Source organism: Salvelinus fontinalis, unplaced genomic scaffold (assembly GCF_029448725.1).
Source record: "Salvelinus fontinalis isolate EN_2023a unplaced genomic scaffold, ASM2944872v1 scaffold_0018, whole genome shotgun sequence".
Taxonomy (NCBI): domain Eukaryota; kingdom Metazoa; phylum Chordata; class Actinopteri; order Salmoniformes; family Salmonidae; genus Salvelinus; species Salvelinus fontinalis.
Genome location: NW_026600227.1, coordinates 115,390 through 139,186, shown reverse-complemented (window position 1 = coordinate 139,186; position 23,797 = coordinate 115,390). Strand labels below are relative to the sequence as shown.

The 23,797-nt window shown below is 47.1% G+C and overlaps 1 protein-coding gene across 2 annotated transcripts in view; it reads left to right on the top strand.

The window, feature by feature from the left end:
• Positions 1-23,797, top strand: part of LOC129842152 (IQ motif and SEC7 domain-containing protein 1-like) — a 274,873-nt gene that overhangs the window by 227,448 nt on the left and 23,628 nt on the right. For both annotated transcript variants that reach the window (XM_055910566.1, XM_055910567.1), the window contains exons 9-11: positions 13,750-13,905; positions 14,195-14,294; positions 19,173-19,334. In XM_055910566.1, coding sequence (XP_055766541.1) covers positions 13,750-13,905; positions 14,195-14,294; positions 19,173-19,334 — 418 coding nt within the window. The remainder of the gene's footprint in view (positions 1-13,749; positions 13,906-14,194; positions 14,295-19,172; positions 19,335-23,797) is intronic.

Genomic DNA, 23,797 nt, shown 5'->3' with positions numbered 1-23,797 from the left:
GTAGATGGGACCTGGCTACATAGGGTCAGAAGGATAGTAGATGGGACCTGGCTACATAGGGTCAGAAGGATAGTAGATGGACCTGGCTACATAGGGTCAGAAGGATAGTAGATGGGACCTGGCTACATAGGGTCAGAAGGATAGTAGATGGGGAAAGCCAGTACTAGTAAAGGGGAAAGCCAGTACTAGTAAAGGGGAAAGCCAGTACTAGTAAAGGGGAAAGCCAGTACTAGTAAAGGGCAAAGCCAGTACTAGTAAAGGGCAAAGCCAGTACTAGTAAAGGGCAAAGCCAGTACTAGTAAAGGGCAAAGCCAGTACTAGTAAAGGGGAAAGACAGTACTAGTAAAGGGGAAAGCCAGTACTAGTAAAGGGGAAAGCCAGTACTAGTAAAGGGGAAAGCCAGTACTAGTAAAGGGGAAAGCCAGTACTAGTAAAGGGCAAAGCCAGTACTAGTAAAGGGCAAAGCCAGTACTAGTAAAGGGCAAAGCCAGTACTAGTAAAGGGCAAAGCCAGTACTAGTAAAGGGCAAAGCCAGTACTAGTAAAGGGCAAAGCCAGTACTAGTAAAGGGGAAAGCCAGTACTAGTAAAGGGCAAAGCCAGTACTAGTAAAGGGGAAAGCCAGTACTAGTAAAGGGGAAAGCCAGTACTAGTAAAGGGGAAAGCCAGTACTAGTAAAGGGGAAAGCCAGTACTAGTAAAGGGGAAAGCCAGTACTAGTAAAGGGGCAAGCCAGTACTAGTAAAGGGAAATGCCAGTACTAGTAAAGGGGAAAGCCAGTACTAGTAAAGGGGAAAGCCAGTACTAGTAAAGGGGAAAGCCAGTACTAGTAAAGGGGAAAGCCAGTACTAGTAAGGGGAAAGCCAGTACTAGTAAGGGGAAAGCCAGTACTAGTAAGGGGAAAGCCAGTACTAGTAAAGGGGAAAGCCAGTACTAGTAAGGGGAAAGCCAGTAATAGTAAGGGGAAAGCCAGTACTAGTAAGGGGAAAGCCAGTACTAGTAAGGGGAAAGCCAGTACTAGTAAAGGGGAAAGCCAGTACTAGTAAAGGGGAAAGCCAGTACTAGTAAAGGGGAAAGCCAGTACTAGTAAAGGGGAAAGCCAGTACTAGTAAAGGGGAAAGCCAGTACTAGTAAAGGGGAAAGCCAGTACTAGTAAAGGGGAAAGCCAGTACTACTAAAGGGGAAAGCCAGTACTACTAAAGGGGAAAGCCAGTACTACTAAAGGGGAAAGCCAGTACTAGTAAAGGGGAAAGCCAGTACTAGTAAGGGGAAAGCCAGTACTAGTAAAGGGGAAAGCCAGTACTAGTAAAGGGGAAAGCCAGTACTAGTAAAGGGGAAAGCCAGTACTAGTAAAGGGGAAAGCCAGTACTAGTAAAGGGGAAAGCCAGTACTAGTAAAGGGGAAAGCCAGTACTAGTAAAGGGGAAAGCCAGTACTAGTAAAGGGGAAAGCCAGTACAAGTAAAGGGGAAAGCCAGTACTAGTAAAGGGGAAAGCCAGTACTAGTAAAGGGGAAAGCCAGTACTAGTAAAGGGGAAAGCCAGTACTAGTAAAGGGGAAAGCCAGTACTAGTAAGGGGAAAGCCAGTACTAGTAAGGGGAAAGCCAGTACTAGTAAAGGGGAAAGCCAGTACTAGTAAAGGGGAAAGCCAGTACTAGTAAAGGGGAAAGCCAGTACTAGTAAAGGGGAAAGCCAGTACTAGTAAAGGCGAAAGCCAGTACTAGTAAAGGGGAAAGCCAGTACTAGTAAAGGGGAAAGCCAGTACTAGTAAAGGGGAAAGCCAGTACTAGTAAAGGGGAAAGCCAGTACTAGTAAAGGGGAAAGCCAGTACTAGTAAAGGGGAAAGCCAGTACTAGTAAAGGGGAAAGCCAGTACTAGTAAAGGGGAAAGCCAGTACTAGTAAAGGGGAAAGCCAGTGCTAGTAAAGGGGAAAGCCAGTGCTAGTAAAGGGGAAAGCCAGTACTAGTTAGGGGAAAGCCAGTACTAGTAAAGGGGAAAGCCAGTACTAGTAAGGGGAAAGCCAGTACTAGTAAGGGGAAAGCCAGTACTAGTAAGGGGAATGCCAGTACTAGTAAAGGGGATGCCAGTACTAGTAAAGGGGAATGCCAGTACTAGTAAAGGGGAATGCCAGAACTAGTAAAGGGGAAAGCCAGTACTAGTAAAGGGGAAAGCCAGTACTAGTAAAGGGGAAAGCCAGTACTAGTAAAGGGGAAAGCCAGTACTAGTAAAGGGGAAAGCCAGTACTAGTAAAGGGGAATGCCAGTACTAGTAAAGGGGAATGCCAGTACTAGTAAAGGGGAATGCCAGTACTAGTAAGGGGAATGCCAGTACTAGTAAGGGGAAAGCCAGTACTAGTAAGGGGAAAGCCAGTACTAGTAAGGGGAAAGCCAGTACTAGTAAGGGGAAAGCCAGTACTAGTAAGGGGAAGCCAGTACTAGTAAGGGGAATGCCAGTACTAGTAAGGGGAATGCCAGTACTAGTAAGGGGAATGCCAGTACTAGTAAAGGGGAATGCCAGTACTAGTAAAGGGGAATGCCAGTACTAGTAAAGGGGAAAGCCAGTACTAGTAAAGGGGAAAGCCAGTACTAGTAAAGGGGAAAGCCAGTACTAGTAAAGGGGAAAGCCAGTACTAGTAAAGGGGAAAGCCAGTACTAGTAAAGGGGAAAGCCAGTACTAGTAAAGGGGAAAGCCAGTACTAGTAAAGGGGAAAGCCAGTACTAGTTAGGGGAAAGCCAGTACTAGTTAGGGGAAAGTCAGTACTAGTAAAGGGGAAAGCCAGTACTAGTAAAGGGGAAAGCCAGTACTAGTAAAGGGGAAAGCCAGTACTAGTAAGGGGAAAGCCAGTACTAGTAAGGGGAAAGCCAGTACTAGTAAAGGGGAAAGCCAGTACTGGTAAAGGGGAAAGCCAGTACTAGTAAGGGGAAAGCCAGTACTAGTAAGGGGAAAGCCAGTACTAGTAAAGGGGAAAGTCAGTACTAGTAAAGGGGGATGCCAGTACTCGTAAAGGGGAAAGCCAGTACTAGTAAAGGGGAAAGCCAGTACTAGTAAAGGGGAAAGCCAGTACTAGTAAAGGGGAAAGCCAGTACTAGTAAAGGGGAAAGCCAGTACTAGTAAGTGGAAAGCCAGTACTAGTAAGGGGAAAGCCAGTACTAGTAAATTGGGAATGCCAGTACTAGTAATTTGGGAATGCCAGTACTAGTAAATTGGGAATGCCAGTACTAGTAAATTGGGAATGCCAGTACTAGTAAGGGGAAAGCCAGTACTAGTAAAGGGGAAAGCCAGTAGTAGTAAAGGGAAAGCCAGTACTAGTAAAGGGGAAAGCCAGTACTAGTAAAGGGGAATGCCAGTACTAGTAAAGGGGAAAGCCAGTACTAGTAAAGGGGAAAGCCAGTACTAGTAAAGGGGAAAGCCAGTACTAGTAAGGGGAAAGCCAGTACTAGTAAAGGGGAAAGCCAGTACTAGTAAAGGGGAAAGCCAGTACTAGTAAGGGGAAAGCCAGTACTAGTAAAGGGGAAAGCCAGTACTAGTAAAGGGGAAAGTCAGTACTAGTAAAGGGGAAAGCCAGTACTAGTAAAGGGGAAAGCCAGTTCTAGTAAAGGGGAATGCCAGTACTAGTAAAGGGGAAAGCCAGTACTAGTAAAGGGGAAAGCCAGTACTAGTAAAGGGGAAAGCCAGTACTAGTAAAGGGGAAAGCCAGTACTAGTAAAGGGGAAAGCCAGTACTAGTAAGGGGAAAGCCAGTACTAGTAAAGGGGAAAGCCAGTACTAGTAAAGGGGAAAGCCAGTACTAGTAAGGGGAAAGCCAGTACTAGTAAGGGGAAAGCCAGTACTAGTAAGGGGAAAGCCAGTACTAGTAAAGGGGAAAGCCAGTACTAGTAAGGGGAAAGCTAGTGCTAGTAAAGGGGAAAGCCAGTACTAGTAAAGGGGAAAGCCAGTACTAGTAAAGGGGAAAGCCAGTACTAGTAAGGGGAAAGCCAGTACTAGTAAAGGGGAAAGCCAGTACTAGTAAAGGGGAAAGCCAGTACTAGTAAGGGGAAAGCCAGTACTAGTAAGGGGAAAGCCAGTACTAGTAAAGGGGAAAGCCAGTTCTAGTAAAGGGGAAAGCCAGTACTAGTAAAGGGGAAAGCCAGTACTAGTAAAGGGAAAAGCCAGTACTAGTAAAGGGGAAAGCCAGTACTAGTAAAGGGGAAAGCCAGTACTAGTAAGGGGAAAGCCAATACTAGTAAAGGGGAATGCCAGTACTAGTAAAGGGGAAAGCCAGTACTAGTAAAGGGGAAAGCCAGTACTAGTAAGGGGAAAGCCAGTACTAGTAAAGGGGAAAGCCAGTACTAGTAAAGGGGAAAGCCAGTACTAGTAAGGGGAAAGCCAGTACTAGTAAGGGGAAAGCCAGTACTAGTAAAGGGGAAAGCCAGTACTAGTAAAGGGGAAAGCCAGTTCTAGTAAAGGGGAATGCCAGTACTAGTAAAGGGGAAAGCCAGTACTAGTAAAGGGGAAAGCCAGTACTAGTAAAGGGAAAAGCCAGTACTAGTAAAGGGGAAAGCCAGTACTAGTAAAGGGGAAAGCCAGTACTAGTAAGGGGAAAGCCAGTACTAGTAAAGGGGAAAGCCAGTACTAGTAAAGGGGGAAAGCCAGTGCTAGTAAAGGGGAAAGCCAGTACTAGTAAGGGAAAAGCCAGTACTAGTAAAGGGGAAAGCCAGTACTAGTAAAGGGGAAAGCCAGTACTAGTAAGGGGAAAGCCAGTACTAGTAAAGGGGAAAGCCAGTACTAGTAAAGGGGAAAGCCAGTACTAGTAAGGGGAAAGCCAGTACTAGTAAAGGGGAAAGCCAGTACTAGTAAAGGGGAAAGCCAGTACTACTAAAGGGGAAAGCCAGTACTAGTAAAGGGGAAAGCCAGTACTAGTAAGGGGAAAGCCAGTACTAGTAAAGGGGAAAGCCAGTACTAGTAAAGGGGAAAGCCAGTACTAGTAAAGGGGAAAGCCAGTACTAGTAAAGGGGAAAGCCAGTACTAGTAAAGGGGAAAGCCAGTACTAGTAAAGGGGAAAGCCAGTACTAGTAAGGGGAAAGCCAGTACTAGTAAAGGGGAAAGCCAGTACTAGTAAAGGGGAAAGCCAGTACTAGTAAGGGGAAAGCCAGTACTAGTAAAGGGGAAAGCAAGTACTAGTAAAGGGGAAAGCCAGTACTAGTAAGGGGAAAGCCAGTACTAGTAAGGGGAAAGCCAGTACTAGTAAAGGGGAAAGCCAGTACTAGTAAAGGGGAAAGCCAGTACTAGTAAAGGGGAAAGCCAGTACTAGTAAAGGGGAAAGCCAGTACTAGTAAGGGGAAAGCCAGTACTAGTAAAGGGGAAAGCCAGTACTAGTAAAGGGGAAAGCCAGTACTAGTAAAGGGGAAAGCCAGTACTAGTAAAGGGGAAAGCCAGTACTAGTAAAGGGGAAAGCCAGTACTAGTAAAGGGGAAAGCCAGTACTAGTAAAGGGGAAAGCCAGTACTAGTAAAGGGGAATGCCAGTACTAGTAAGGGGAAAGCTAGTGCTAGTAAAGGGGAAAGCCAGTGCTAGTAAAGGGGAAAGCCAGTACTAGTAAAGGGGAAAGCCAGTACTAGTAAAGGGGAAAGCCAGTACTAGTAAAGGGGAAAGCCAGTACTAGTAAAGGGCAAAGCCAGTACTAGTAAAGGGGAAAGCCAGTACTAGTAAAGGGGAAAGCCAGTACTAGTAAAGGGGAAAGCCAGTACTAGTAAATTGGAAAGCCAGTACTAGTAAGGGGAAAGCCAGTACTAGTAAAGGGGAAAGCCAGTAGTAGTAAAGGGAAAGCCAGTACTAGTAAAGGGGAAAGCCAGTACTAGTAAAGGGGAAAGCCAGTACTAGTAAATTGGAAAGCCAGTACTAGTAAATTGGAAAGCCAGTACTAGTAAGGGGAAAGCCAGTACTAGTAAAGGGGAAAGCCAGTAGTAGTAAAGGGAAAGCCAGTACTAGTAAAGGGGAAAGCCAGTACTAGTAAAGGGGAATGCCAGTACTAGTAAAGGGGAAAGCCAGTACTAGTAAAGGGGAAAGCCAGTACTAGTAAAGGGGAAAGCCAGTACTAGTAAGGGGAAAGCCAGTACTAGTAAGGGGAAAGCCAGTACTAGTAAAGGGGAAAGCCAGTACTACTAAAGGGGAAAGCCAGTACTAGTAAAGGGGAAAGCCAGTACTAGTAAAGGGGAAAGCCAGTACTAGTAAAGGGGAAAGCCAGTACTAGTAAAGGGGAAAGCCAGTACTAGTAAAGGGGAAAGCCAGTACTAGTAAGGGGAAAGCCAGTACTAGTAAAGGGAAAGCCAGTACTAGTAAAGGGGAAAGTCAGTACTAGTAAGGGGAAAGCCAGTACTAGTAAAGGGGAAAGCCAGTACTAGTAAGGGGAAAGCCAGTACTAGTAAGGGGAAAGCCAGTACTAGTAAGGGGAAAGCCAGTACTAGTAAGGGGAAAGCCAGTACTAGTAAAGGGGAAAGCCAGTACTAGTAAAGGGGAAAGCCAGTACTAGTAAAGGGGAAAGCCAGTACTAGTAAAGGGGAAAGCCAGTACTAGTAAAGGGGAAAGCCAGTACTAGTTAAGGGGAAAGCCAGTACTAGTAAAGGGGAAAGCCAGTACTAGTAAAGGGGAAAGCCAGTACTAGTAAAGGGGAAAGCCAGTACTAGTAAAGGGCAAAGCCAGTACTAGTAAAGGGGAAAGCCAGTACTAGTAAAGGGGAAAGCCAGTACTAGTAAAGGGGAAAGCCAGTACTAGTAAAGGGGAAAGCCAGTACTAGTAAAGGGGAAAGCCAGTACTAGTAAGGGGAAAGCCAGTACTAGTAAGGGGAAAGCCAGTACTAGTAAAGGGGAAAGCAAGTACTAGTAAAGGGGAAAGCCAGTACTAGTAAGGGGAAAGCCAGTACTAGTAAAGGGCAAAGCCAGTACTAGTAAAGGGGGATGCCAGTACTAGTAAAGGGGGATGCCAGTACTAGTAAAGGGGAAAGCCAGTACTAGTAAAGGGGAAAGCCAGTACTAGTAAGGGGAAAGCCAGTACTAGTAAGGGGAAAGCCAGTTCTAGTAAAGGGGAAAGCCAGTTCTAGTAAAGGGGAAAGCCAGTACTAGTAAAGGGGAAAGCCAGTACTAGTAAAGGGGAAAGCCAGTACTAGTAAAGGGGAAAGCCAGTACTAGTAAAGGGGAATGCCAGTACTAGTAAAGGGGAAAGCCAGTACTAGTAAAGGGGAAAGCCAGTACTAGTAAAGGGGAAAGCCAGTACTAGTAAAGGGGAAAGCCAGTACTAGTAAGGGGAAAGCCAGTACTAGTAAGGGCAAAGCCAGTACTAGTAAAGGGGAAAGACAGTACTAGTAAAGGGGAAAGCCAGTACTAGTAAGGGGAAAGCCAGTACTAGTAAAGGGGAAAGCCAGTACTAGTAAAGGGGAAAGCCAGTACTAGTAAGGGGAAAGCCAGTACTAGTAAAGGGGAAAGCCAGTACTAGTAAAGGGGAAAGCCAGTACTAGTAAGGGGAAAGCCAGTACTAGTAAAGGGGAAAGCCAGTACTAGTAAAGGGGAAAGCCAGTACTAGTAAAGGGGAAAGCCAGTACTAGTAAAGGGGACAGCCAGTACTAGTAAAGGGGAAAGCCAGTACTAGTAAAGGGGAAAGCCAGTACTAGTAAAGGGGAAAGCCAGTACTAGTAAAGGGGAAAGCCAGTACTAGTAAAGGGGAAAGCCAGTACTAGTAAAGGGGAAAGCCAGTGCTAGTAAAGGGGAAAGTCAGTACTAGTAAAGGGGAAAGCCAGTACTAGTAAAGGGGAAAGCCAGTACTAGTAAAGGGGAAAGCCAGTACTAGTAAAGGGGAAAGCCAGTACTAGTAAAGGGGAAAGCCAGTACTAGTAAAGGGGAAAGCCAGTACTAGTAAAGGGGAAAGCCAGTACTAGTAAAGGGGAAAGCCAGTACTAGTAAAGGGGAAAGCCAGTACTAGTAAAGGGGAAAGCCAGTACTAGTAAAGGGGAAAGCCAGTACTAGTAAAGGGGAAAGCCAGTACTAGTAAAGGGGAAAGCCAGTACTAGTAAGGGGAAAGCCAGTACTAGTAAAGGGGAAAGCCAGTACTAGTAAAGGGGAAAGCCAGTACTAGTAAAGGGGAAAGCCAGTACTAGTAAAGGGGAAAGCCAGTACTAGTAAAGGGGAAAGCCAGTACTAGTAAAGGGGAAAGCCAGTACTAGTAAGGGGAAAGCCAGTACTAGTAAAGGGGAATGCCAGTACTAGTAAAGGGGAAAGCCAGTACTAGTAAAGGGCAAAGCCAGTACTAGTAAAGGGGAATGCCAGTACTAGTAAAGGGGAAAGCCAGTACTAGTAAAGGGCAAAGCCAGTACTAGTAAAGGGGAAAGCCAGTACTAGTAAAGGGGAAAGCCAGTACTAGTAAAGGGGAAAGCCAGTACTAGTAAAGGGGAAAGCCAGTACTAGTAAAGGGGAAAGCCAGTACTAGTAAAGGGGAAAGCCAGTACTAGTAAAGGGGAAAGCCAGTACTAGTAAGGGGAAAGCCAGTACTAGTAAAGGGGGATGCCAGTACTAGTAAAGGGGAAAGCCAGTACTAGTAAAGGGGAAAGCCAGTACTAGTAAAGGGGAAAGCCAGTACTAGTAAAGGGGAAAGCCAGTACTAGTAAAGGGGAAAGCCAGTACTAGTAAAGGGGAAAGCCAGTACTAGTAAAGGGGAAAGCCAGTACTAGTAAAGGGGAAGGCCAGTACTAGTAAGGGGAAAGCCAGTACTAGTAAAGGGGAAAGCCAGTACTAGTAAAGGGGAAAGCCAGTACTAGTAAAGGGGAAAGCCAGTACTAGTAAAGGGGAAAGCCAGTACTAGTAAAGGGGAAAGCCAGTACTAGTAAAGGGGAAAGCCAGTACTAGTAAAGGGGAAAGCCAGTACTAGTAAAGGGGAAAGCCAGTACTAGTAAAGGGGAAAGCCAGTACTAGTAAAGGGGAAAGCCAGTACTAGTAAAGGGGAAAGCCAGTACTAGTAAAGGGGAAAGCCAGTACTAGTAAAGGGGAAAGCCAGTACTAGTAAAGGGGAAAGCCAGTACTAGTAAAGGGGAAAGCCAGTACTAGTAAAGGAGAGAAGTCCGTACATGTAAGGGGGGAAAAGTCAGTACTTGTAATGGGTCCTTGAGGGTGTGACCAGGCATGCCCTATCGGGTGTCACCCATAAAGAAAGAGATCATGAGAAAATGTTGAGAAAATGTTAAAGGATGATGTTATCCCACTCCCCGTGGGCAGTTTGGCAAACCTTATGGTGCCTATTGGTTTTATGCTGATTTAAGAGGCTTGAACGACAAGACACCTCTCGACGCTTACCCAATGCCCAATGCCTGACATCCTATAGTCCTTGCATGGTGCTACTTGGTTGAACACTCTGGACCTGCAGTCTGGCTACTGGCAAATTGATATGGATGAGAAGAACAAAGAAAATTCCGCGATACAGTCCTTTTGGCCTTAACCATGCTGGAAGGACCTTTCAGAGGATGATGGAGAGAGTTCTTTGGGAACTGCGAGGTGTCAACTGTTTAGTCTACATAGGTGACATCATAGTCTACTCCCCCAACAAGCAGCAGCATGTGGATGACCCTTAATGCTGTTTTCAGCAAACTCCATTATGTCAACTTGACATTGTGTCACGTTCCTGACCTATTTATGTTAGTTTTTGTGTGTTAGTTGGTCAGGACGTGAGGTTGGGTGGGCATTCTATGTTATCTGTTTCTATGTTGGTTTTGGTTTGCCTGGTATGGCTCTTGATTAGAGGCAGGTGGTTTGCGTTTGCCTCTAATTAAGAGTCATATTTAGGTAGGGCATTCTCACTGTTTGTTTGTGGGTGATTGTCTCCTGTGTCAGTATGTTTGTTCGTACCACACTGGACTGTAGCGTTTGTTTGTTTCGTTTTCGTTTCGATGTCGTCTGTTTCCTGTACGTAAGTTTATGTTTAGTTATATAAGTTTATGTTCAGGTTTCGTCAACGTCGTTTTGTTATTTTGTAGTTTGGAAAGTGTTTGTTTCGTTTCGTGTTTGCCATCTTCGTTGTTATATTAAAGATGGCTTATTTCCCACAAGCTGCGTTTTGGTCAGAAGATCCTTCTCTCCTCACCTCATCCGAGGATGAGGAGAGCGTCACCCGTTACAGAATCACCCACCCACACGCTAAGACCAAGCGGCAAGGGAAAACGAAACGGAGTAAGGGACAGGAGAGAAAGGAGCAATGGACATGGGACGATGTTTTGGATGGAAAGGGTTGCTACACTTGGGAGGAGATCCTGGCTGGGAGGGATCGCCTCCCATGGGAACAGGTGGAGGCATTGAGGAGAGCAGAGGCTACCTGGGAGAGGAACCGGAGCTATGAGGGAACGCGTCTGGCACGGAAGCCGAAAAAGCCCGTAAGTAATTCCCAAAAATTTCTTGGGGGGGGGCTAGGAGATAGTGGGCCAAGGGCAGGTAGGAGACCTGCGCCCACTTCCCAGGCTTACCGTGGAGAGCGGGAGTACGGGCAGGCGCCGTGTTACGCAGTAGAGCGCACGGTGTCTCCTGTACGAGTGCATAGCCCAGTGCGGGTTATTCCACCTCCCCGCACTGGGAGGGCTAGATTGGGCATTGAGCCAGGTGTCATGAGGCCGGCTCAACGCGTCTGGTCTCCAGTGCGTCTCCTCGGGCCGGCATACATGGCACCTGCCTTACGCATGGTTTCCCCGGTTCGCTTACATAGGCCGGTGCGGGTTATTCCACCTCCCCGCACTGGTCGGGCAACCGGGAGCATTCAACCAGGTAAGGTTGGGCAGGCTCAATGCTCAAGAGTGCCAGTACGCCTCCACGGTCCGGTATTTCCGGCACCACCTCCCCGCCCCAGCCTAGTACCTACAGTGTATACACTACGCACTAGGCTACCAGTGCGTATCCTGAGCCCTGTTCCTCCTCCACGCACTCTCCCTGTAGTGCGTGTATCTAGCCCGGTGCCTCCAGTTCCGGCCCCACGCACTAAGCTACCAGTGCGTCTCCAGAGCCCTGTACACACTGTATATTCTCCCCCTACTAATCCTGATGTGCTTGTCCTCAGCCCGGCGTCACCAGTGCCGGTACCACGCATCAGGGATAGAGTAGGCTTTGAGAATACAGTGTGCCCTGTCCCTGCTCCCCGCACTAGTAGGAAGGTGCTTGTCATTAGCACGGTGCCTCCAGTTCTGGCACCACGCACCAGGTCTACAGTGCGCCATATCCGGCCAGAGCCATCCGTCTCCCCAGCGCCATCTGAGCCATCCGTCTCCCCAGCGCCATCTGAGCCATCCGTCTCCCCAGCGCCATCTGAGCCATCCGTCTCCCCAGCGCCGTCTGAGCCATCCGTCTGCCAGGAGCCTGCAAAGCCGCCCGTCTGCCATGAGCCTGCAAAGCCGCCCGTCTGCCATGAGCCTGCAAAGCCGCCCGTCTGCCATGAGCCTACAGAGCCGTCAGCCAGACAGGAGCCGCTAGAGCCATCAGCCAGACAGGAGCCGCTAGAGCCGTCAGCCAGACAGGATCTGCCAGAGCCGCCAAACAGACAGGATCTGCCAGAGCCGCCAACCAGACAGGATCTGCCAGAGCCGCCAACCAGACAGGATCTGCCAGAGCCGCCAACCAGACAGGATCTGCCAGAGCCGCCAACCAGACAGGATCTGCCAGAGCCGCCAGCGAGCCATGAGCAGCCAGAGCCGTCAGAGCGCCATGAGCAGCCAGAGCCGTCAGAGCGCCATGAGCAGCCAGAGCCGTCAGAGCGCCATGAGCAGCCAGAGCCGTCAGAGCGCCATGAGCGTCGAGAGCCGTCAGCCTGCCATGAGCGTCGAGAGCCGTCAGCCTGCCATGAGCGTCGAGAGCCGTCAGCCTGCCATGAGCGTCAGGAGCCGTCAGCCTGCCATGAGCGTCGAGAGCAGTCAGCCTGCCATGAGCGTCGAGATTCGTCAGTCAGCCATGAGCTGTCCTTCAGCCTTAAAAGGCTGGATACCCAGAACTGCCCATCAGTCCAGAGCTGTCTCTCTGTCCGGAGCTGCCTTTCAGTCCGGAGTTGCCCCTCTATCCTAATCTCCCTCTCTATCTTCATCTATCTCTATATTCTTATCTATCCCTCTTTCTTGATTTATCTCTCTGTCCCGGTGTTGTCCCTATTAGATATGTTGTTAAGGGAATTTTGTGGGGGTCAAAAGAGGGTGGACATTCTTGGAGGGAGGAAGTTAGGATGGATTATGGTGGGGTGGGAACCGCGCCCCGAGCCTGAACCACCACTGTGGTTAGATGCCCACCCAGACCCTCCCCTAGACTTTGTGCTGGTGCGTCCGGAGTTCGCACCTTGTGGGGGGGGGTACTGTCACGTTCCTGACCTATTTATGTTAGTTTTTGTGTGTTAGTTGGTCAGGACGTGAGGTTGGGTGGGCATTCTATGTTATCTGTTTCTATGTTGGTTTTGGTTTGCCTGGTATGGCTCTTGATTAGAGGCAGGTGGTTTGCGTTTGCCTCTAATTAAGAGTCATATTTAGGTAGGGCATTCTCACTGTTTGTTTGTGGGTGATTGTCTCCTGTGTCAGTATGTTTGTTCGTACCACACTGGACTGTAGCGTTTGTTTGTTTCGTTTTCGTTTCGATGTCGTCTGTTTCCTGTACGTAAGTTTATGTTTAGTTATATAAGTTTATGTTCAGGTTTCGTCAACGTCGTTTTGTTATTTTGTAGTTTGGAAAGTGTTTGTTTCGTTTCGTGTTTTGCCATCAGCGTTGTTAAATAAAAGATGGCTTATTTCCCACAAGCTGCGTTTTGGTCAGAAGATCCTTCTCTCCTCACCTCATCCGAGGATGAGGAGAGCGTCACCCGTTACACATTGAACATGAGAAATGCCATTTTCTGAAGTACCAGCTGAAGTCCCTTTGACGTATTGTCTAAGGGAAATATGTAGTCTACTGTGTGTAATGCTGAAGGCTTGATGCATGGTGAACTGGGTATGTAGTATATTGTCTAAGGGAAATATGTAGTCTACTGTGTGTAATGCTGAAGGCTTGATGCATGGTGAACTGGGAATGTAGTATATTGTCTAAGGGAAATATGGAGTCTACTGTGTGTAATGCTGAAGGCTTGATGCATGGTGAACTGGGTATGTAGTATATTGTCTAAGGGAAATATGTAGTCTACTGTGTGTAATGCTGAAGGCTTGATGCATGGTGAACTGGGTATGTAGTATATTGTCTAAGGGAAAGGGGTGGAAATAAATCGGCGGTGACCAACTATTCTATTCCCTATGATTTACCAACTCAATCCAATGTATTTATAAAGCCCTTTTTTACATCGGTAGTTGTCACAAAGTGCTATACAGAAACCCAGCCTAAAACCCCAAACAGCTAGCTATGCAGAAACATGGTGGTTAGGAAGAACTCCCTAGAGAAGCAGAAACCTAGGAAGAAACCTAGAGAGGAACCAGCCTTAAGGCCAGATCGTCCTTCAAGATGTTCAAACGTTTATAGATGACCAGCAGGGGCAAATAATAATCACAGTGGTTATTGAGGGTGCAACAGGTCAGCACCTGAGGAATAAATGTCAGTTCATTGCCGAGCATTCAGACGTCGAGACAACCGTTTTGCGGCGGTAGGGGGAGTGAGAGACTCTCACATGTATCGGCAGACATTCCACAAAAATGTAGCTCAAACTGCCTCCAGCTGTTTGCTGAGAAATTCTAGGCCTGTGTATTGTTACAAAGAATGACTTGATCTCTCTCTCTCTTTCTTTCTCCCCCCAAATGCAGATTGGTTCTCTGCACCATGGTCTAGGCTGTGTTCTGTCCCTGCCACACCGCAGGCTGGTGTGTTACTGCAGGTTGTTTGAGGTTCCAGACCCCAACAAGCCTCAGAAACTGGGTCTGCACCAGAGAGAGATCTTCCTCTTCAATGACCTGGTGGTGGTACGTACTGTAGAACTGAACTCTGTCTGGCTCTAGTTATTTCTTGAGTGCATTCTCACCCAGTAGAAGCTCTTCAATGACCTGGTGGTGGTACGTACTGTAGAACTGAACTCTGTCTGGCTCTAGTTATTTCTTGAGTGCATTCTCACCCAGTAGAAGCTCTTCAATCCTGGTCCTTTGGACACACAGCGTGTTGACATTGTTGTTTCTGATGTACAGAGGGAACATTAGTCTGTTTATGAAGGGTGACCGAGTCCTGAATGTCCCTGTGTGTTTTTTCCCCAACTAGGTGACAAAGATCTTCCAGAAGAAGAAAAACTGTGTGACATACAGCTTCAGACAGTCCTTCTCCCTTTATGGGATGCAGGTGCTGCTGTTTGAGAACCAGTGTAAGTATCTACTGCTGTGATGGTTCTGTGTGTCTCTGGGCGGTGTTCCCAAATACAGATTCAGTCAATGGATATTCTATATTGAGCATGATTTTAAGTCCAGGACCAGGCTTAATCTGAGCCTGGGAAACTATTATTAAACCCTGTAACAGTCCTGACCTATTTATGTTAGTTTTTATGTGTTTATGGTCAGGGCGTTAGTTTTGGGTGGGCAGTCTATGTTATCTGTTTCTATGTTGTTTTTGGTTTGCCTGGTATGGCTCTTGATTAGAGGCAGGTGGTTTGCGTTTTCCTCTAATCAAGAGTCATATTTAGGTAGGGCATTCTCACTGTTTGTTTGTGGGTGATTGTCTCCTGTGATGTCTTCGTCGTTGTCGATGTTATTCACTTTCGGAGCTGTTTGGCTGTTCGTGTGTTTCGATGTAACGTTCCTGTCCGTGAGTTTACGTTTATGTATGTGAGTTTATGTTCAGGTTCCGTTCTACGTCGTTTTGTTATTTTGTAGTTTTGAAAGTGTTTTGTTTCGTTTCGTGTTTGCCATCATCGTTGTTATAATAAAGATGGCATATTTCCCTGAACCCGCATTTTGGTCAGAAGATCCTTCTCTCCTCACCTCATCTGAGGATGAGGAAAGCGACAGCCTTAACAGAATCACCCACCAACAAACAGAGACCAAGCGGTATGGGAATGCTCGACGGAGCAACAAGGACTTCTGGACTTGGGAGGAGATCCTGGACGGTAGAGGACCTTGGGCTCAACCAGGGGAATATCGCCGTCCAAAGGAGGAGAAGAAGGCACAGCCCAGGAGCGCTGGTATGAGGAGGCAGCGCGACGACGCGGTTGGGAGCCCGTGAGTCAGACCAAAAAATTTTTTGGGGGGGGGCACACGAGGAGTGTGGCAAAGCCGGGTAGGATACCCAAGCCAACTCCCCGTGCTTACCGTGGAGGTAGAAGGCGTCGTACTGGTAAGACACCGTGTTATGCGGTAAAGCGCACGGTGTCCCCAGTACGCGTGCTTAGCCCAGTGCGGGCTATTCCACCTTGCCGCACTGGGAGGGCTAGGTTGGGCATCGAGCCGGGTGCAATGAAGCCGGCCCAACGTAGCTGGTCTCCAGTACGTCTCCTCGGGCCGGTGTACATGGCACCAGCCTTACAGGTGGTGTCCCCGGTTCGCCTGCATAGCCCAGTGCGGGCTCTTCCACCTCGCCGCACTGGCAGGGCTACGGGGTTCATTCAACCTGGTAGGGTTGGGGAGGCTCGGTGCTCAAGAACACGTGTCCTCCTTCACGGTCCGGTAGACCCGGTGCCACCTCCATGTACCAGTCCTCCGGTGGCAGCCCCCCGTACCAGGCTGTCTCTCCGGGTTCTCTCTCCTGCTGTTTCCTCCTCTCCAGCGCAGCCGGTGCCTAGACCACGCACCAGGCTGTCTCTCCTTCTCCTCCCTACAGAGCTATCTGTCTCCCCAGTGCCATCTGAGCCATCCGTCTCCCCAGCGCCATCTGAGCCATCCGTCTCCCCAGCGCCATCTGAGCCATCCGTCTCCCCAGCGCCATCTGAGCCATCCGTCTCCCCAGCGCCATCTGAGCCATCCGTCTCCCCAGCGCCGTCTGAGCCATCCGTCTGCCATGAGCCTGCAAAGCCGCCCGTCTGCCATGAGCCTGCAAAGCCGCCCGTCTGCCATGAGCCTACAGAGCCATCCGCCAGACAGGAGCCGCTAGAGCCGTCAGCCAGACAGGAGCCGCTAGAGCCGTCAGCCAGACAGGATCTGCCAGAGCCGCCAACCAGACAGGATCTGCCAGAGCCGCCAACCAGACAGGATCTGCCAGAGCCGCCAACCAGACAGGATCTGCCAGAGCCGCCAACCAGACAGGATCTGCCAGAGCCGCCAGCGAGCCATGAGCAGCCAGAGCCGTCAGAGAGCCATGAGCAGCCAGAGCCGTCAGAGAGCCATGAGCAGCCAGAGCCGTCAGAGAGCCATGAGCAGCCAGAGCCGTCAGAGAGCCATGAGCAGCCAGAGCCGTCAGAGAGCCATGAGCAGCCAGAGCCGTCAGAGAGCCATGAGCAGCCAGAGCCGTCAGAGAGCCATGAGCAGCCAGAGCCGTCAGAGAGCCATGAGCGTCGAGAGCCGTCAGCCTGCCATGAGCGTCGAGAGCCGTCAGCCTGCCATGAGCGTCGAGAGCCGTCAGCCTGCCATGAGCGTAGAGAGCCGTCAGCCTGCATGGACCTGCCAGAGCCGTCCAGCCAGGACCTGCCAGAGCCGTCCAAACAGGACCTGTCAGAGTCCTTCAGCCGGGATCTGCCCCTTGTCCCGGTGTTGCCCCTTGTTCCGGTGCTGCCCTTTGTCCCGGTGCTGCCCCTTGTCCCGGTGCTGCCCCTTGTCCCGGTGCTGCCCCTTGTCCCGGTGCTGCCCCTTGTCCCGGTGCTGCCCCTTGTCCCGGTGCTGCCCCTTGTCCCGGTGCTGCCCCTTATTCCGGTGCTGGTCCTTATCCTGGTGCTGCCCCTTGTTCCGGTGCTGCCCCTTGTCCCGGTGCTGCCCCTTGTCCCGGTGCTGCCCCTTGTCCCGGTGCTGCCCCTTGTCCCGGTGCTGCCCCTTGTCCCGGTGCTGCCCCTTATTCCGGTGCTGGTCCTTATCCTGGTGCTGCCCCTTGTCCCGGTGCTGCCCCTTGTCCCGGTGCTACCCCTTGTCCCGGTGCTGCCCCTTGTCCCGGTGCTGGCTGTTTATTTTGGGGAAAGTAGTTTTAGGGTGGTCAGTGGAGGGGGTAGACAGAAGAGGGGAGTGACTATGGTGGTGTGGGGACAGCGTCCTGAGCCGGAACCACCACCGTGGTCAACTGCCCACCCGGACCCTCCCCTGGACTTTGTGCTGGTGCGCCCGGCGTTCGCACCTTGAGGGGGGGGGTACTGTAACAGTCCTGACCTATTTATGTTAGTTTTTATGTGTTTATGGTCAGGGCGTTAGTTTTGGGTGGGCAGTCTATGTTATCTGTTTCTATGTTGTTTTTGGTTTGCCTGGTATGGCTCTTGATTAGAGGCAGGTGGTTTGCGTTTTCCTCTAATCAAGAGTCATATTTAGGTAGGGCATTCTCACTGTTTGTTTGTGGGTGATTGTCTCCTGTGATGTCTTCGTCGTTGTCGATGTTATTCACTTTCGGAGCTGTTTGGCTGTTCGTGTGTTTCGATGTAACGTTCCTGTCCGTGAGTTTACGTTTATGTATGTGAGTTTATGTTCAGGTTCCGTTCTACGTCGTTTTGTTATTTTGTAGTTTTGAAAGTGTTTTGTTTTGTTTCGTGTTACCATCTTCATCGTTGTTAATAAATAAAGATGGCATATTTCCCTGAACCCGCATTTTGGTCAGAAGATCCTTCTCTCCTCACCTCATCTGAGGATGAGGAAAGCGACAGCCTTAACAAACCCTCTGGTGCTGCCCTATGAAGCTGAAACTATTATTAAACCCTCTGGTGCTGCCCTATGAAGCTGAAACTATTATTAAATCCTCTGGTGCTGCCCTATGAAGCTGACACTATTATTAAACCCTCTGGTGCTGCCCTATGAAGCTGGAACTATTACTAAACCCTCTGGTGCTGCCCTATGACGCTGACACTATTATTAAATCCTCTGGTGCTGCCCTATGACGCTGACACTATTATTAAATCCTCTGGTGCTGCCCTATGAAGCTGAAACTATTATTAAACCCTCTGGTGCTGCCCTATGAAGCTGAAACTATTATTAAACCCTCTGGTGCTGCCCTATGAAGCTGAAACTATTATTAAACCCTCTGGTGCTGGCCTATGAAGCTGAAACTATTATTAAACCCTCTGGTGCTGCCCTATGAAGCTGAAACTATTACTAAACCCTCTGGTGCTGCCCTACGAGTGCTGGAACTATTATTAAACCCTCTGGTGCTGCCCTATGAATCTGACACTATTATTAAACCCTCTGGTGCTGCCCTATGAAGCTGAAACTATTATTAAACCCTCTGGTGCTGCCCTATGAAGCTGAAACTATTATTAAACCCTCTGGTGCTGCCCTATGAAGCTTAAACTATTATTAAACCATCTGGTGCTGCCCTATGAAGCTTAAACTATTATTAAACCCTCTGGTGCTGCCCTATGAAGCTTAAACTATTATTAAACCCTCTGGTGCTGCCCTATGAAGCTGAAACTATTATTAAACCCTCTGGTGCTGCCCTATGAAGCTTAAACTATTATTAAACCATCTGGTGCTGCCCTATGAAGCTTAAACTATTATTAAACCCTCTGGTGCTGCCCTATGAAGCTTAAACTATTATTAAACCCTCTGGTGCTTCCCTATGAAGCTGACACTATTATTAAACCCTCTGGTGCTGCCCTATGAAGCTGAAACTATTACTAAACCCTCTGGTGCTGCCCTATGAAGCTGAAACTATTATTAAACCCTCTGGTGCTGCCCTATGAAGCTGAAACTATTATTGAACCCTCTGGTGCTGCCCTATGAAGCTGAAACTATTATTAAACCCTCTGGTGCTGCCCTATGAAGCTGAAACTATTATTAATCCCTCTGGTGCTGCCCTATGAAGCTGAAACTATTATTAAACCCTCTTGTGCTGCCCTATGACGCTGAAACTATTATTAAACCCTCTGGTGCTGCCCTATGAAGCTGAAACTATTATTAAACCCTCTGGTGCTGCCCTATGAAGCTGAAACTATTATTAAACCCTCTGGTGCTGCCCTATGAAGCTGAAACTATCATTAAACCCTCTGGTGCTGCACTATGAAGCTGAAACTATTACTAAACCCTCTGGTGCTGCCCTATGAAGCTGAAACTATTATTAAACCCTCTGGTGCTGCAACTTACTTTCGGGTTAAATATTATTTTTCTTGTGATGTCATCCCTCCTAGACTATCCCAACGGTGTGAGGTTAACATCGGCGGTTCCCCGAGCGGATATCAAGCTTTTAATCAACTTCAACGCTCCCAACCCTCAGGACAGGAAGAAGTTCACTGACGACCTGAGAGAATCCATCGCTGAGGTCCAGGAGATGGAGAAATACCGCATAGAGTGTGAGTAGTGGACATACCTAGGTTTGAAGACAGGGTTAGCCTGCTGAAAAAAAAAAAGTAACATGGCGCCGACAGACATGACAGCTCTGATTCTAGCTCCGAAGCAACTTTGTAGTATTTAGTTTTTTGTGTGTGTTATTGCTTACATTGTTAGCCCAGAATGCTTTTTGTGTTATTACATACAGCCAGAAATAACTTTTGGATATCAGAGCGATGGTAACTCACCAGCAGTATGACCAGGACTTTCCCGAATTGGATCCTTTGTTCGTACCCTCCATGGCAAAATTTAACTTATCCCAGAGGCTGCTTAAAGTTGCCGCCGGCAGAGAAGAGGTATTCGGAGAGGACTACTAGTCTGACTCAGGAGGCGGGCACACCACCCACCGCTTCCGATTATATTACTATCTAATGTTCAGTATATTACTATCTAATGTTCAGGATATTACTATCTAATGTTCAGTATGTTACTATCTAATGTTCAGTATATTACTATCTAATGTTCAGTATATTACTATCTAATGTTCAGTATATTACTATCTAATGTTCAGTATATTACTATCTAATGTTCAGTATATTACTATCTAATGTTCAGTATATTACTATCTAATGTTCAGTATATTACTATCTAATGTTCAGTATATTACTATCTAATGTTCAGTATATTACTATCTAATGTTCAGTATATTACTATCTAATGTTCAGTATATTACTCGCTAATGTTCAGTATATTACTATCTAATGTTCAGTATATCACTCGCTAATGTTCAGTCTCTGTACAATAAAGTAGATGAGCCAAGTCGAGGATCTCCTTCCAGAGAGACATCACGGACTGTAACATATTCTGTTTCACGGAATAATGGCTCTCTCGGGATATACTGTCCCCATCCATCCAGCCAGCTGGGTTCTCAGTTCATCGCACAGACAGGAATAAAGAACTCTCCGGGAAGAAGAAAAGTGGGGATGTATGCTTCATGATTAACTATACATGGTGTGATTGTGATAACATGCAGAAACTCAAGTTCTTTTGTTCACCCGACCTAGAATACCTCAATCAAATGCCGACTGTATTACCTCCCAAGATAAGTCTCTTCGGTTATAGTCACAGCTGTGTCTATTCCCCCTCAAGCCAATACCACAATGGCACTCAAGTAACTACATTGGACTTCATGCAAACTGGAAACCACATATCTTGAGGCCGCATTTTTTGTAGCTGGGGATTTTAACAAAGCAAATTTGAGGAAAAAGCAATCGAAGTTCTATCAACACATTGACTTTACTCGCTTAAGGAAAACCCTAGATCAATGCTACCTGCCCTCGCTTCGGCAAATCAGATCACAACTCCATTTTGCTACTCCCTTCCTAAGACCCTCAGAAACGTTTAAAGATTGCACAATTGAGAGCATCCTGTGTGGCTGTATCACCACCTGGTACAACAACTGCACCGCCCGCAACCACAGGGCTCTCCAGAGGGTGGTACGGTCTGCCCAACGCATCACCGGGGGCACACTGCCTGCCCTCCAGGACACCTACAGCACCCAATGTCACAGGAAGGCCAAAAAGATCATCAAGGACATCAACCACCTGAGACACGGCTTGTTCACCCTGATATCATCCAGAAGGCGACGTCAATACAGGTGCATCAAAGCAGGGACCGAGAAACTGAAAAACAGCTTATATCGCAAGGCCATCAGACTGTTAAATAGCCATCACTAGCCGGCTACTTAAACGTGCACCTTAGAGGCTACTGCCCTATATACATAGACATGGAATCACTGGCCACTTTAATAATGTTTACATACTGCTTTACATCTCATATGTATATACTGTATTCTATTCTACTGTATTTAGTCAATGCCACTCCGACATTGCTCATCCTAATATTTATATATTTTTTAATTACATTCTTTTACTTTTAGATGTGTGTATTTTTGTGAATTGTTAGCTATTTTGTTGGAGTTGGAGCTAGGAACACGAGCATTTCGCTACACCCGCAACAACATCTGCTAAATACAGTGCCTTGTATCCCCCTTGACGTTTTTCGTATTTTATTGCATTACAACCTGTAATTTAAATAGATTTTTATTTTGTATTTCATGTAATGGACATACACAAAATATTCCAAATTGGTGAAGAAAAACAAAAACATTGTTGTTTCAAAAAATGATTTAAAAAAAACATGTAAAAGTGGTGGGTATTGAAACTCCTAAATTTACATTTACATTTAAGTGATTTAGCAGACGCTCTTATCCAGAGCGACTTACAAATTGGTGCATTCACCTTATGATATCCAGTGGAACAACCACTTTACAATAGTGCATCTAACTCTTTTAAGGGGGGGATTAGAAGGATTACTTTATCCTATCCTAGGTATTCCTTAAAGAGGTGGGGTTTCAGGTGTCTCCGGAAAGTGGTGATTGACTCCGCTGGTGCAACCAGGCCCCAGAGTCTGGGGCACCACCAAGTAAGTGGCACTATGAAGACCAAGGAGCTTTCCAAACAGGTCAGGGACAAAGTTGTGGAGAAGTAAAGATCAGGTTGGGTTATAAAAAAATATCCTAAACTTTGAACATCCCACAGAGCACCACTGAATCCATTATTAAAAAATGGAAAGAATATGGCACCACAACAAACCTGCCAAGAGAGGGCCACCCACCAAAACTCATGTACCAGGCAAGGAGGACATTAATCAGAGAGGCTACAAAGAGACCAAAGATAACCCTGAAGGAGCTGCAAAGTTCCACAGCAGAGATTGGAGTATCTGTCCATAGAACCACTTTAAGCCGTACACTCCACAGAGCTAGGCTTATGGAAGAGTGGCCAGGAAAAAGCCATTGCTTAATAAGCAAACATGTTTGGTGTTCACCAAATGGCATGTTGGAGACTCCCCAAACAAATGGAAGTCTAAAATTGAGCTTTTTGACCATCAAGGAAAACGCTATGTCTGGGACAAACCCAACACCTCTCATCACCCTGAGAACACCATCCCCACAGTGAAGCATCATGCTGTGGGGATGTTTTTCATCAGCAGGGATGGGGAAACTGGTCAGAATTGAAGGAATGATGGATGGCGCCAAATACAGGGAAATTCTTGATGGAAACCTGTTTCAGTCTTCCAGAGATTTGAGACTGGGATGGATGTTCACCTTCCAGCAGGACAATGACCCTAAGCGTACTGCTATGGGGGCGCTGTTTAGACTATTTATGCTAATGTGGCTAATTTTTTAAACGGCTTCCCACAAAATCCTTGATCGTACAATATGCATATTATTATTATTATTGGATAGAAAACAGTCTATAGTTTCTATAGGAGTTGAAATTTTGTCTCTAAGTGGAACAGAGCCCATTCTACAGCAATTTCCCTGACATGGAGTCAGATTTGAGAAACGTTGGCCACTTTTCTGAAGTCATTTAAAAGGGCTCTGTCGTTGCTATGACTATACGGACACTTCTTACGTCTTCCCCTGGATGCCTTTACGTGATGACGATTCCAACGGGCTCGATTGCTCGTTCACAGGCCCTACAAATGAAAAAAACCTTTAGCTAGCAAGTCTTTTCTTGCTGCGTAACGCGCGTGGAAGACACCGACCCTCTCCTGTTCCAAGCGTTAGTTTAGCCTGTTATATTTCTCCGGTCATCTTTTCACTCGTTATAGGAGTTACAAACATCACAAAGTAGTTAATTTAAAGCGTTTTATAGCAATTTATATCCGTTTAGTGCGATTTTGGGACATTTATTTTTGCAACGATGTGAAAAGTTGGGCACGCTTTTCAGTTCATCCCGAACGTAGTTGACATTTCCACATGGCAAGAGGACAGCTTTCCACCAAAAGACGATTTCTCCCAAGAAAGGATCCTTTGCCCAAGATACTGATGGAAGAACAGCTCAAGGTAGGACATTTTTATTATGATAAATCGTGTTTCTGTCGAAACATTTTAGTGGCTAAGGACGCCATGTTTTTTGACGTAGCTTCGCTTGGCGCAAACTGTATTGAAAAGTAAGGATAAATTAAAAAATGTAATAACGCAATTGTATTAAGAATTAAATTGTCTATCAATCCCTGTCCACCCTATATTTTTTAGTCACGTTTATGAGTATTTATGTATAAGAGTAGATCACTGTCTAAGTGGCGCAAGGACTTTTTCTGACCAGCTTGTCTACATTTCACATTGTCTAACCATGATTTTGGTGGCTAAATATAAACATTTTCGATCAAACTGTATATGCATGTTGTAATGTGATGTTACAGGAGTGTCATCGGAAGAATTCTGAGAAGGTTAGTGAAAAAATTAATATCTTTTGGCGATGTTGACTTTTATCGCTCACTTTGGCTAGAATCAATGCTGGGCTGCTAATTGCTATGTGCTAAGCTAATATAACGATTTATTGTGTTTTCGCTGTAAGACACTTAGAAAATCTGAAATATTGTCTGTATTCACAGGATCTGTGTCTTTCGATTCGTGTAT